The following is a 15,261-nucleotide window of genomic DNA, read 5'->3' as shown; positions in this document are numbered from 1 at the left end:
AGCACTTAAAACCAGGTCTGCGCTTGTTTGCGCAGAGCTCACGCATGCGCACTGGCGTTGAGCTCCGCTAACACACACGCACACCCACGCTATTTTCTTTGAAAGAAAAGAAAAAGGGGTGACAGGAAAGTGGTGAAAAAGGGGTCACAAAGAGGGTAAGACAGTAGGGAAACAAGCGTGGGATTTGCAGGAAGGATGTGGGTAAGGCCCATAGATGCCCATGTCTTTAGCAGCAACAGCTGTGTATTTCTATGTATTTTGGTGGGACATTTGAAGCCTTCCACCCCTGAGAGAGGTGTCAGGACAACATTAATATTTGTTTTAAAGCCAATTGTAATTAACAGTTTCAATGTCCAGCGGACATGTGTGCGACATGGACAGCTATGTATGGGGCGTAATTTTTTTGTGGGTACAGAGTGCCCTTTTTTTTCAGGTGAGAGTGGTATGTCATGTGAAGGAAGTCGGTATAGCTGGGGAGGTAGGCTGGGTAGGTTAACAGACAAGACAGACAAGACGATACAGGGCGTGTATGACACAAGTGGGGGGGTTACACAATTGACGGGGACGGAGGTTGGGATATCCAAGGCGCATGAGCCCACAGATGGCAACAGTGGAACTGATATCCCCACCCATAGGCAGTTGCCACTGTTCCTTCACAGCCCAGGATGGGGCTGTGCTGGGGGCTGTGCAGGCGGGACAATGGCCGTGGCCGTAAGCTGTGCCACCCGAGCCTCGAGCTGGCATAGGGGCCCAAGAACAGATTCTTGGATCTCCCTTCGCACCACAGACCGGACACCTTGGAGGGTGAGTGGATGTACTCCTCCGGCCACGCTTGCAGAGGGGGGACGGGCCCCATCCCCTGCAGCGCTTCCACCCGAAGGTGGCACAGGGCCACCGGAGGAGGGTCCAGCCTGGGCACTAGTGCCAGGTGCAGTCACCAGCTGAAGTGGGAGAGGTGGGTCCGCTGGGACCTGCCTTCCCAAGCGTTCTATGTTTGTGGGTATGTTATGTTAGTTTGGGTTAGTGGCATATTATTCCATTCCAATTAGTTGTAACAGCATGCATTGGTATTCCCATTAAACAAACACCCAGATATTAACACCATTGAACAACGGGCATATCAATATCACATGCATTATTTGAATGGAAATACACAATCAAACAACATGCAGGGTTGATTAATGGCAACAGGCCATCAGGTTTGCAGGTATGAACAGGGCACATGCACAAACAGACATGCATATATTTGTGAACAGGACAAATGTCCATGGTTAATGAAATGTTCACATACCAATATGTAGTGAGTGTTTTAATTTGCAATTATAGGGTGGGGTGGAGAAAGAAAATTATGACACATTCATAAGTTACACATTGATATACATTTGTAATAGGTACACAATTAACTTGAGGCTGATGTTTCAAAATGATTTTTATTTGACTGTCATGCTAGCCCTGTTACAGTTACATCACTATCCTAGTTATTTTGAATTTGATCAGATACATCATCCTGCTACACTTCGATGACAGGACAGGGGACAACTATGGCTGTTTAGTTTGTCAGACAATCATTCATTCTATCTGCAAATTGTTTACTGTCATCACCATATACAGATTTTGGCTTAAACATTCAAGATTCAGACACACTGAAATCAGTTTGGGATGTTAATTTGTAATTCCCACATGCATTTAGTTCTGTGGAGACACACTCAGGCTTATATATTCTGGGTTATTACTACTTTATTTATTGATACATGACCCTTTCTGTCACTCTCACACATCCTGCAATTTCACAGTTCAGGTTGGTACTTCTAGGCTTTGTTCACATATTAGACCTGTGGTGATTCAAACACTTTCCAGCAGCCTCACTTCTGTCATGATTCAGCATTTCAACAGGGGATAAATCTCACATGTGATTACCTCAGATTCTGAAGCTGTACTCTTGAGACTACTGCAGATTATACTATATTTAATTAATGGCGGGACATCTGTATTACAGCACTATTTATTTCTATCAATTATATTTCCAGTTACACTTGCATACTGCTGAACTTGTTGCAGCCATACCTGCAGACTTTCACTTCTTGCTTGCACATTATATTTCTTTTGATCAATACAGTGCAGTGTTCTGATACGTGCTACATTATAATATTTATTTACAAGTACTATGTGGGGTTACTAACCTGCATGGTGGTGCAGCCGCACCAGCCTGCGGTCATGCTCTTCCGGTTCGCAGAGCGGACACCTGCAGCTGTAATACAAAACAAGTAATATTGGAATACACATCTCCATAGTATCAGCTAGTTTAATTCCTTACATACATAAGTAAAATGTAACTTACTCAGTAGTGGGGCGTTGGGCGTATCCCGGGCCTCCTGGATCCATTGGGTCAACTGGTCTTGCTTACACCGCTTCAGGTCTGCATGGTGGTGACGGACCTGCTCACCAGTAGCACTGGTCAGATCATGAGCCAACTGGTCCCATGCCTCCGCCCTGTACGCTCCCCATGAGACCTGGCCCTGCATGAGTTGGGCCTCATGATGGTGAACTAGGAGCCAGACCATGTATCTGGACTCCTCAATGCCCCACCGCTGTGCTCGAAAGCAACGTCCCTCCCCTACTCCACTCATTCTGCCTGCAGGTCTGTTCTACAATTGGTTCTGCTGTGTATTCCCGCCTATGGGGCTTATATATGCCGATTTTCCCGCACATTTCTATGATTGGCCATTTTGGAATTGTATCTACTTCACAGAAACTGCTTTATCATGCTCCATTCTGGATTATATCCTATATGTATGCTATTTCTGTATTTCTAAGTACTGTTGTCATGGCTTAGTGGTTTAGTACCTTGACTCTAGTGCATGGTATCCTGGGTTCGAATCTGACCACTGATTTTTAATTTTTAAGACTGTCTAGAAATAAATTGAGGAACTGTCAATCAAACATGCCAAAAGCACTTTTAAGCACTTAAAACCAGGTCTGTGCTCGTTTGCGCGAAGCTAACGCATGCGCACTGGCAGTTAGCTTGTGGGAGCGGCGCGCAAACGGTGTGCGCTGGGATAAACCTTAATTGGCTGGTGACACACATGTTAAGCTGAGCACAGCTAGTTGCACACAGTTTGAGTCTGTTAAACCAGTGCTTAGCTACGGGCAAGCAATTTGCAACTTTTTAAACACTAATCGGCTACAAGCACTCTGTCTCACTGCAGCTTAGCTATCAGTACATTTCTAAATATTTTTATTATTGTGTTACTTCAAAATATATGCTCCATTTCATTCCATTTTACAAAGGGGTATACTTTTACATTTGTACAATACTGTCAGGGGCCTTTTTAGTGCTTATTTACAAAAAAAAAAAATGTTGTTGTGTGGGCTCGAACGCTGCCTGCCTACTCTTAAGCCAGCAACTCTACTGCTAAGCTATTTCTTCTTGGCTTACTTTGCATATTTAATTCTCATATCCTTTTCCACTGATTGCTAACTGCAGTTGTGCTAGTAGCACACCACAAGACACAAGCACACAGTAGCACCCATTTACGGGGTTTAAAAAAACTAAAAGAGGTTTTATTTTCATTTTATAGCCTCTGTTCACTTTGTACACTGATGGTCTGTGGGGAATGTGTTGTGTAGTGTGTTTATTTACATTTCCATGGCCTCTCTCGTGGCTGTTTACTTTCAGCCATTCTACACTTCCGGGGGCGTGTCTGCATGCAGGGCTTAGCCTACGGACACGCCCCCTACTCTCTTACATGGACCGTGTAAGAGTTACAGTGTGATTCAGCATGCCTCATGCACCTCATGCATATGCATGACATGCTGACATCACACCGTTTAACTGCAGCCTCCGTGTAAGAGTTATAACTCTTACACGGAGGCTTCCTGAATCTGGCCCTTTGTGTATTTAAATTATAGTATTAAACATCTGTTTTAGCATTCAAGTTATAAAAGGTATCTCAGGGGATGTTCTTTAGGTTGAGCATTTCCTGATATTACAGTATTTTCGAGGGCATGTGTTAAGATCAATTATTAGCCTTACTAACATGTGTGTGCCTTTATTTCATTATAAACACCTCTGTTCATGTTTATATGTGATTATTCATATTTAATAAGGTCACAAAATTTAATTATAACTCATTGGTATGTCTTTAGTGTACATGTGTATGCTTTTATGGACATGTGTATGTTTATATACGTCACATATCCTGGGTGTTTTTATACATATTATCTATTCATTCGATTACTTTTTGCATTTTTCACATTTTACATATTGAAAGTTGGATGTGTATACTTTTTGGAAAGGGTTAATGTGCAATGCTTAAATGCTTAACATTATTTGTAATTGAATGATGATGTGTTAATTAGCCTCTTAATGTGTATTTAAAGTTGATGCATTTGGTGCAAAAATTATTCCTTTGAAAGGCTGTGGAGCCAAGGTTCTGAGAAGCACTAGTAAAGATTTCATATTCTGCGCACGTCTTCATTATGTCAGCCTGGGACTCAGTCATTTGCATGCTTCATGTGATTTTGGTGCTTTTGAGTGTTTTTTGTTTATCCACACAAAACTAACTCTACATTTACCTACCTAACTTGCCCTCTTCGGTGCTGCAGGCCTCCTATATATTTGTGTTGTTTTCTGAAATATTATAAAAAGTAATACACTTTCTCTGCATTTTTTTAAAAAAAAACTACTTTGAACTGTTGACAAATGTTGCTTTATGCTTTTGAATTTCTGAATCTATATCATGAGATATAATAAAGTTCAATTACATGTTTACAGGAAATTGCAGTCACGCTTATACAAGTATCTCCATGGGCATTCAAAACATTTAGCTTGTAAATTTGTGTATATTCCCTGCTGCTTTATTCAGATAAATTCAACAAAACTATTGTTAAAATTTCAAACTGAATTTACCCCATAAGTTATTCTCGTATTACTGTTTGAGTTTTTAGTAAAGGTTTTCATGACAAAAATAAAGACATTATTTGGTCCTAAAATTTACTGTTAAATCCAATTTTTGCTATTTTGGTGTATCTTTAGGTCCGAATTTTTCTTCTGGCAAGGTGGCCCTGTATGTCTTATCCATAATGGGCAGCTGTGAGAACCCAGCAAAAATTCCTACTCAGGCTGGACATCTCAACCTTGTGGAAGTTCTAAGTCACAAACTACAAGATGAGTTTGAAAACATTAGTAAGTACTGCCAGAGAGGCGTTTCAGTGATTTATATACAACAAATAGGTTGCTCTTGTGCATTAACGGAAAGTTTTAACCTGCATGATTGAATTATTTTAGGGGCTATATAGACAACAAGCATCTTTTCAGAATATGTACTTGAACACAGTAAGCATTCCCACCTATTATGGTCCCTATAAATCTACCATCAAGAAGCTACTGCTGTTTAAGGTCACTGATAAAAGTCCTGAAGACTTGAAATACAAGATAAGAAAATTAAGTCACAGACCTGTAGACTGGCCACTGACACACCAGTGCACTGCTGAACTTAGCAGTGTAACCTAGACCTTAGCCTGATTCATCATTTCTAGAGGCTGTCTTAAACAACAAAGCTCATTATCAGAATTAACTTGCTGAAGTACCCCTAACGGTTGAGCCCTGCACTGTGTCCCCAGCATAAAGGAATATGACAGACATAAAAAATAATGTGTGTGCCTTCCAGAGAATATGGCAGAATCTGAATCATTAATAAAATAATTTAACTAGATTATGCCTCATTTTATATAAAGTATTTATTTATTCGTTAGCTGAATTGGTGGATTGCAAGATCCTTTTCAGCCATAATGCAAAACATAATTATACAGATATTCACATACACTTACTCAACCCCCCACACACACATGCACACATACACATAAACACACACACACACACACACACACACACACACACAAATGAGTGGATAGACAGATGGAGAAGAGTACGTGACTTTAGCTTATTAAACCTTTAGATGTACTATATATATATATATATATATATATATATATATATATATATATATGTATGTATGTCACTGTCAGATTGTCAAAACACGGTTCATCAAAACCGTGTTTTGACTAATTAAGCGCTTAAAGTGCATTTTATCGAAAATGCACTTTTGCTAAAGAGAGAGTGGTAAATTAAGGAAAGCATTCAGTTTGCATGCGCCGTTAGTTGTAAATCAACGTATAGTGTATGTGACTTTAGCTTATTAAACCTTTAGATGCACTATATATATATATATATATATATATATATATATATATATATATATGTGTATGTCACTGTCAGATTGTCAAAACACGGTTCATCAAAACCGTGTTTTGGCTGACACAATTTAGCGAAAGTGCATTTTATCGAAAATGCACTTTTGCTAAAGAGAGAGTGGTAAATTAAAGAAAGCATTCAGTTTGCATGCGCCGTTAGTTGTAAATCAACGTATAGTGTTGATTTACAACTAACAAAACTATCGCTGACATCATGATATAGTGGGGATAAGGGAATGTTCCCTTTTCCCACTATAACCATAATAAAGTAGGGGCTGTGGGGCAACTGTTTGATGTGATTTATTTATTTTTAGCATTTTTATGTTAGGTTAGTGCATATTCAATTTAATGCACAAAATGTCACAAAACACACACTGACATAGATAAAATGCTGGTGATTATATATATATATATATATATATATATATATATATATATATATATATATATATATCCATAGTATAATATTGGTTATCTGTATCACATTTTAATACCTAATATCCAGGAAATATAACCCTTGCTTGCCTGTTATTATTCAGGTCCTAATAGATGTTTTGCTGGTTATACATGGCAACATAAAAATAATGTTATTATATAATGATGTATATTCACTACATGTGAGTATCCAAATATTCATTAATTAATATAAATCCAGTTATGAACAGAATCAACATTCAATAAATATATACAGTTATAAATATAAATATAAGTATAAATATAAATATAAATATAAATGTAAAGTGCAAAATGTTAGAATAATAACAATGATAGTAAATGCTTCAAAAATAACATAGAAATACATATGAATAATTCCATTCTAACATTTTGCACTTTACATTTATATTTATATTTATATTTATATTTATACTTATATTTATATTTATAACTGTATATATTTATTGAATGTTGATTCTGTTCATAACTGGATTTATATTAATTAATGAATATTTGGATATTCACATGTAGTGAATATACATCATTATATAACAACATTATTTTTATGTTGGGTTAGGCACTTTTTATGTACAACCAGCAAAACATCTATTAGGACCTGAATAATAACAGGCAAGCAAAGGGTTACATTTTCTGGAGCATAATATCAATTAATTGTGAATTAACTAGCCAACCAATAAGGGCTTATACTATGGATATAAAAGATGGTTGATTTTTTATAGCAAATTGTGATTCTGATGAAGATGTTTTTATAAATACGAAAGCGCGCTCAATCACCAGCATTTTATCTATGTCAGTGTGTGTTTTGTGAGATTTTTTTGTGGCATTAAAACGGTGGATTAATTTGCAGCCTGACCTTCCTTACGAATGCTTTGTGGAACATTCAAGTGATAGTTGGAGGACAGCCCTTTATGGTACAGCGACGGAGGGTTTTTCTTTTGGTTATAACTGTGAGACGTGGTGGTGTGCTTAGAATGTTCCCTTTTCCCACTGTAGTGCGATCTCAGAGTGAGAATAATAAAGTAGGGGGGGTGGGGAGCACACTGTTTGATGTGATTTATTTATTTTTTTATGTTTTTTTTTATGTTATTTCTTTTAGCGAAAGTGCATATTCGACAATATGCACTTAAGCTAAAGTGTGTTATTGGAAACACAATTCGATGACCTGTGTTTTCGATAAAATTACAGTGACCCATATATATATATATATATATATATATATATATATATATATATATATATAAATATATATATATATATATATATATATATATATATATATATATCTGTATAAACATTTGCTCATACCTAATATCCAGGAAGGATATAATTGTATAAATGGAATTGTAAGATCATTTCAAGCAGCAAATGGTATATAATAGGAAGATTCCTAGACTCACTAGAAAAACAGCAAGCAGTAACATTAATTTAGATTGAGAGGATTAGACCAATCAATAATCACAAGTAAAACAATCAATAATAAACATATCAGAACTATGCTGTGCAATGCAAAAACAAATGAAATGTTGGTTACATCAAACATTACAGCTTAAATGTCACCCCTTAGATGTATGTTAGTGGTAAATGCCATGGACCCAATATTAAGACAGAATCATGGGTGTTGCAGACTTGGGCATGTTATATAGCAGTAATACCATGACAAGTTTGGAAACATGTGGAAAATGTATCATCTACTCCAGTCAACAAATGCACATTAATACATACATACATACATACATGCATACATAAATAAATAAATTAAATAAATAAATAAATATAATTTTGCATGTCAAAGGGAAGGAAATTCTTGGAGGCAGAGGGAATTTCAGAAAAATCCCTTACAGCAATAGGCAAAAGAGGGGTCTTATTTATTATTTATTTTACATTTGTTGACTGGGATAGTCCGACTGGATACATGTCGATTTTCAGCGGAGGTCTGGAGAGAAAAGCTCCAAACTTACAAACAGATAAAGTCAAGCAAGTTACATTATATGCACAAACATTGTATTAACATAGAAGTTAAGGTCTCACATTTCAAGCCTATGAAGAATACAGTTTATATTCAGAAATATATACAAATATGTTACAGTTTTCTTATCAAACCTATAGGTGCAGCTGTATACAATCTGCAAAGATGTTACGGAGGAGTTTGCTTCTTACAAAATAGGTAGAGACTAGAGTGGGGTCTTAATTTCAAGCAGGTTTTTCTGAGGGTGGTTGCAATCCATATCAGTTCAAAGGTTAAAGGATTAAACAGAAGTGTAGCAAAGAGAGTAAGTGTAAGCCAATGTGCTTTCTGCATGGAGAAACAGTGATGCTGTGTACAAGGGGATCAGAAGATAGCATAAATGGATTGTTTCAACAGAAATTTGTAGGCAACTGGTACTGTATTCAGAGTAGAATGTGTTCAAAGGCAAAACAAATATGGGTTCTGGAATTAAGATATTTAATCAAGCAGCTTTTGTAGATTCAAATCTACTAAAGATGGTAAGCCTATAACAGACCTACAGCTGTTTGAGTACATTATCTGAGCTGACCTTTGTATAAAATATAAACAAGACAGCATGCAGGACCAAGATAGACCCTTCAATGTTTGTGCAAGTGACGTTACTCAGTGATTTTATTAGGAGTGTTAATTTGTAGGTCAGGATTATGTCAGCTTCTTGGCTGTACCAGAGAGCATGGACACTGTTTATTTTTTGAGATCAACTTGTTTGTTTTTAGTATTTTTTAAACAGCATGTCTCACGCCACTAATCTAAGCCCTGATTGAGTGTCTAACATTTTAACTTTTTCTAATGTACTGAATAATGCATTTGTCATCCTTTACCCAAGATTGTAAATATTACTATGCTAGGGTCATAATAAAGTATTGCATTTCAGCAGAAGTCCACTTTTATTATTGAGGTTACTGATATTCATCTAAGCAAGGTTAATCCTTTGGAATGGCTTGTGTTATTAGTATGACTGATAGTGGATCCATCCAGTCTGTTAACTAAAATTCCTTCTCCAATCAGTCATGCCATATCTCTAGGTCTTTATACTCTGCTGGACTTAACACTGCAAGTATTATTGTTATTATTGTTTTTTTTTTGATAAACTGCATTGATGAAATAAGTATCATATAATAGCTATGGGCAGTAAAAGCACATATCATATGGGCTAGTTCATCTCATAATAATTTATATTTCCCAGTATAGCTTCTAAAGACAAACAATAAGATGCATCACAGTTCTATTAAAACAATAACTGGAGATGTGAGAGTATAACTGGGACAATGCCATATTCCCTATTCCTGGTAACAGGATGCGGTAAACAGCAGATATAAATGATTTTCTGTATTAAAGGATTCTGCCTAGCTGACTTTGTTTACATGGTATGCCCATTTCACAGATTTGTAGCACTGGTTTAGAGAGACAGTATAAGCAGTACGTATAATCTGGCTGCAGTGCTCCCAGTGCTTCCTGGGCCACAGTGGGCAGCAGCTGTAACACCTGATACAGCAAAGCTCACTACATATGATGTCATTATTCTTCCATGTGCACACATATCTGTCTCAGGACCACCTATGCTAGTGCAGATGAAGAAAGGGAAACCTCCAGGGAATAAAGCTAAGTGTGCACTATCAAACTGTAGTGTTCTAAATATCTGTCTGCTCACAAACCATATGCTATTCCCTCAATGGCTTGGGGAAAAAGTAGGATCAGGTGTAAAATATGTGTAATTCAAAGCACAGAAGTCAGTGCAATATGAACAGGAAAACAGAACTAGTGAGACACATGTTTATATATGTCATGCTTACTTACCCATGGTCCTTTGTGACCAGTAGTGTGTAGTAACACATATACTAATATGTATAATAATGTTATCAGTGTTTTTGGCAATGAGTCCACCTGGCTACATCCCTCTCAATGGGGCTTTTGTACTTGTATTCAAAATTTTACATTTGTAGATATTTTTAATTATAGCTGTCAATATCACACCTTGTTTTAATAATGAAATAATTGTTAATCATTGTTAAAATCAACATATCTTAATAAGGGGAATTAATATACTCTGGAGCCGCAGGCAACAGAAAATTCAGCATGCAAGTTATTATTCTTGCCACGTTTCGTGCTTCTATGTGGAGTTAAGAGTTTTATGCTCTATACAGATGTGGTTCTACTCAAAGCAGAAGCTCCCATTTCCTTTTCTTTCCATTCTCACCTAGCAAACAGCAACTTCCCAGCTGCAAATAATTATGACATCAGCCTTTCAGTGCTGGCACTCTGCATGGCGAATGGTCAGCTCCCACCAGCCAGTGTCGAATACCTTTGTAATGCGGCAGTTACCACCACATCAAATGGCATGCTTTCTGTTGGTAAGTGCTTACAATACTGTTTATCAGTGGTGTTATCATGCATGTTTATTAAGGAAAATAATCAGTGAAACTGAAAATTCATGACTAATTATTTTGGTCATTTAATCTCGCATGGCAGAAGTATTGTTAAACAGTGCATTTCATTTGGTGAGATCAGTGTGACACTAGTATTGCAATAGCTTATGCTTTTGTGTGTGTCTGTGTGTGTGTGTGTCTGTGTGTGTGTGTGTGTGTGTGTGTGTGTGTGTGTGTGTGTGTGTGTGTGTGTGTGTGTGTGTTTGGGGGTGTTGCACTATAGCTTAGGGTAAAAAGATGGCTTTAATTTCTTTCATTTCCATTGCAAACATCAGCACTACACATAAGTGGCTGTGTTTGGTGGTCTGGCAAAATGTGTGAAAGCAACTGTTCACTTCAGTGCAGTGAACAGCATTGCCATATCACACTGTTTGACTATGGTTGAGTTTTTGTCTATGGTTTCTTCTGTGTTAAGTCTGCATGCCTTCCTTGTCTCTTTGTAGATTTATCCATGCAATTTGATTTTCTCCAACACTCCAAGGATTTGCCATGGATGAATTGGCATTCCTACAGTTTACCTATAAGTAAATGGGCAGTGTGCTCATATGTGAAAAAAAATACAACTGATCTTTATCTATGAACACAAATGAAATTGCCAGGCACACACATAACACTTCAGGGTTGCAGTAAAAAAAAAAATAATAACACAGTTGGCAAGCCATCTTTCAAGAATAACTCGGAACAATATCCAGACTGATAAGCTTGTGGGGTGAGCCAAACCCCCACAATGTATAAGTGTATTTTGACACAGGCTCAGTAGTGGTCACAAACATGAATCCCGCAGTCTAAAACCAGCCCTGCTCAAAGGTATGCATGGAAAACTTCTGTAGTTGGTGGGAGAACTGTGGTTGGTGAAGTCATTATTTCTTTAACTTTCCTCCAAACTTCAGAGGTAAGCATAGAATGTTAGTATAGCTTGTTTAGGGGCAGTGTACTGTTTAGGAGCAGGAATACATGATTGTGATTGTTACTTTTTACTCTGTCCTCGCAATCAAACATCAGGCATGTATACAGGTGGCTGACTTTTGGTTGTAGAATGCATACTATTTATATACCACTGACAGGATCAAGTTGAAAGTGTTATTACATTCCATTTAATCTTTTAGTTTCATACCAGTCTGCCATGGGGGGGGGGGTGCACAAAAGGTAGTTGTCTCTTGGGTGTAGGAGTGAGCAGACATGCTGTATATATGTATAACAGAAGCAACTTGAAATATATGATAGCAATACCTTGTGCCATCACTTTCATCACAATCTAACACCACAGCAATAGACAAATGGTGACTTTTTTTTGGGTGGGGTGATATGGTTTATGCATCCTTGCAAGCCTTTGTCACCGCATTGTATTGTGAACTGCTGGTTTGTCAGCTTTGAACATTTAAGCCTTGGTATAACACATTTTTCCTTAAAAGAAAACAGTAAGATGGATTTCTTTCCTAAACTGTGATTTTTGTTCAAGATCTCTTTGGATCAAAAGGATGGAAAAAAGCTCTGAAATTCACCTCATAGCGTCTGTAACCCTATCATTTCGGGGGGGGGGGCAGTGGGGCACTATGAAGCCCTTCTAATGGATTATCACTTTACCTAAGGCTGGCCCTATGTGTAATGTAAGTGGAGAATAGCAATAATTTGCATGTTACCAGACATACGGTACTAACAACAAAGAGGGCCTTAAGTGGCAGTAATGCCACAGGTTGCAGAGTTCTGTTCTAGTATAGTAAAATAAATAAATTACAGTTTATCTCAAATAACAAAAACGCTAGAAAGAATAATGACTATTCCAATAATATCACACAAAATTAGGTATCTGTGCATTTATTATACAAAGTATTGATTTTTTTCTAACCTTGCTTGGATTTTAGTCTAATTAACAAAGTAGGCAGGTTAAGATTAGAATGTTGTTTAAGAATGGTAGGTTTATAATCACTGGTAGGGAAGATATGTTCAGATATACCTCTTAAATGCCCAGATTTTCTCAGAATGTCCAGATTTCTGCCTCACATTTTTAGTCTGCTCACTAGAAATTGTGTAGTTTTCTGGCAAATCACTGAGCATTGAAGTCACTAAATAACGGCATACATTTTCTATTTCATATAATAACACATAACACAAATATTTTTATTCTAACAACTTTCTAAGTTCATAAGAGCACTATGTCTGGACATATTTTTAGGTCTTTGTGCCCCATTATTTTAGGTTTTACCAAGACTTCTTGCACTAACAGGTTGTGAGGTATGTGTTTAGGTGCAGTGACATTTCTAAAGAACATAGACTTAGTAGATGCCAGTTGGATGGTGGGTATTATACCAGGAAGGGTTTTGTTGTATGAGGTAAGTGTTGCTGCTGAGTAAGGAAGAAGAAGAAGAACGGTACTAAGTTGTTATGCACCGTTAGCAATAAAACTTACATCAGAATTATTTCAGGAAAAATGCCTTTATACTAGCTTTAAGGGTAAGTTACTATGGGTAACAATTGTAATTCTAGAGTTTGTCAGGGGGTAGATAAACAGGAACATGACATGAAAATGTATATGGAAATCTTGACAATGGATGATCTGGTTAGTCTTGTTAAGGAGGCCCGTGGAAGTAAAGACAGCTGTTGATTTTATTTTTTAAAATGGTGTTTTCATGGGAATGTGAGTTGGGAGAAAATGCATGCTAGTAAATTTTGCTAAACATCTTGCTGGAAAAATGTTCAGAGATGCTAAGATTTAAAAGACACACACACACACACACACACACACACACACACACACACACACACACACACACACACACACACACACACACACACACACACACACACACACACACACACACACACACACACTTTGATTTCTCAAACAATAACTACACATTTGGTAGGAAAGTACATCTTCAGGAAGATTAATAAAAATTAACATGAACATTTATGTGAGGTCCAAAAAAAAACTGTATACTTCTGTGTATGTGTGTATAGGTGTGGGAGGGTATAGGTAGTTGGAAAATAGGCAATGCCCCTAAGGTATACTTAATCAACGACTGTACCCACTGTCAACTGCCTTCCAAGCCCACAGAAAACCAGAAATGCCATTCATCATAGTATCAGTAGTTAATATCAAATCATGTGGGCCAAAAATAAAACATGTTTTACTATCACTGAGATTTATGCTGCGGCAAGCTGTTTTGGTTTCTGCCTAAAAGAAGAAATGAACAGTGCCAATGAAATGGAGGCTGCTTAAAAAGCATTAAACTCTTAGATAACTAGATTATAAGCAAAGTACTTCAATCAAGTATAGGAGATAGATGATCCCAGAGTGAGCCAAAGGGTCCATATCTACACATGACTCTTCGGAAGGGAAACAATGTCTGCCTCTTTCAGGGAGTGTGAGAAAGTACCATTCATGAAGGACACAAGGGAAGTATTGGCAGACTCCACTGAGGGAATTACAGCATTCTTAATTAAGATGGAGAGATGTTGTTCTAAATCACAATATGAGCTAAATAGCAATATGTTACTTTCGCAGAATGAAACATCTGACTCTGTAATGGAGTGAAGCCTGACCGAGCAGCAGAAAACTCAGTGATCAAATGATGGTCATTAAAGACCTATGTGTAAGGGAAACTATCTGCAGTCAATAAGTGGGTGAACTCAGTGTACACAGCAAACCATTCTGTTTTAATGAAGATGATTAGATTTCACAATGTCAGTCAACAGAACAGTAAAAGTGTTTTGAAATTAGTAGTATTACGGCTGTGATCCCTCGAATAACAATTACATGTACAAAGCCCAGGCTTACCTTACTGTTGTCTGTGCTAAGGTACAGTAACTTTGGATTGTGTGTGTGTGTGTGTGTGTGTGTGTGTGTGTGTGTGTGTGTGTGTAAAAGGGGGGGTGGTCCCTTCATATTGGGGACCCCAACAAAAATGCTTTTATGTTCTTACTGCAAGCACACTGAGACATTTTTGGGCCAGTCACAGTTTATTCTTCTAAGTTTTGGAGTCACCTTTTGGATCACAGACCAGTGAAAGAGAAATGCAGAACTGGTTTTAAATTTGCAGTAACAATTCCTTTACCTATAAAACTTATTTAGGTAGACTATCAGAGGCTGGATTTCACAGTGCTAAATTGGCAAAAAAGTAA

At 37.4% G+C, this 15,261-nt stretch overlaps 1 protein-coding gene across 1 annotated transcript in view; it reads left to right on the top strand.

Annotated features, from left to right (window-relative positions):
- LOC122811875 (transcobalamin-1-like) overlaps positions 1 to 15,261 on the top strand; it is a 257,780-nt gene that overhangs the window by 120,826 nt on the left and 121,693 nt on the right. Inside the window, exons 3-4 of the mRNA XM_044084010.1 lie at positions 5,036 to 5,185; positions 10,915 to 11,064. Coding sequence (XP_043939945.1) covers positions 5,036 to 5,185; positions 10,915 to 11,064 — 300 coding nt within the window. The remainder of the gene's footprint in view (positions 1 to 5,035; positions 5,186 to 10,914; positions 11,065 to 15,261) is intronic.

Source organism: Protopterus annectens, chromosome 9.part0, assembly GCF_019279795.1.
Source record: "Protopterus annectens isolate FY-2018-M chromosome 9.part0, PAN1.0, whole genome shotgun sequence".
Taxonomy (NCBI): Eukaryota; Metazoa; Chordata; order Ceratodontiformes; family Protopteridae; genus Protopterus; species Protopterus annectens.
The sequence above is the reverse complement of the archived record's forward strand: the minus strand, read 5'-3'. Positions and strand labels throughout refer to the sequence as shown.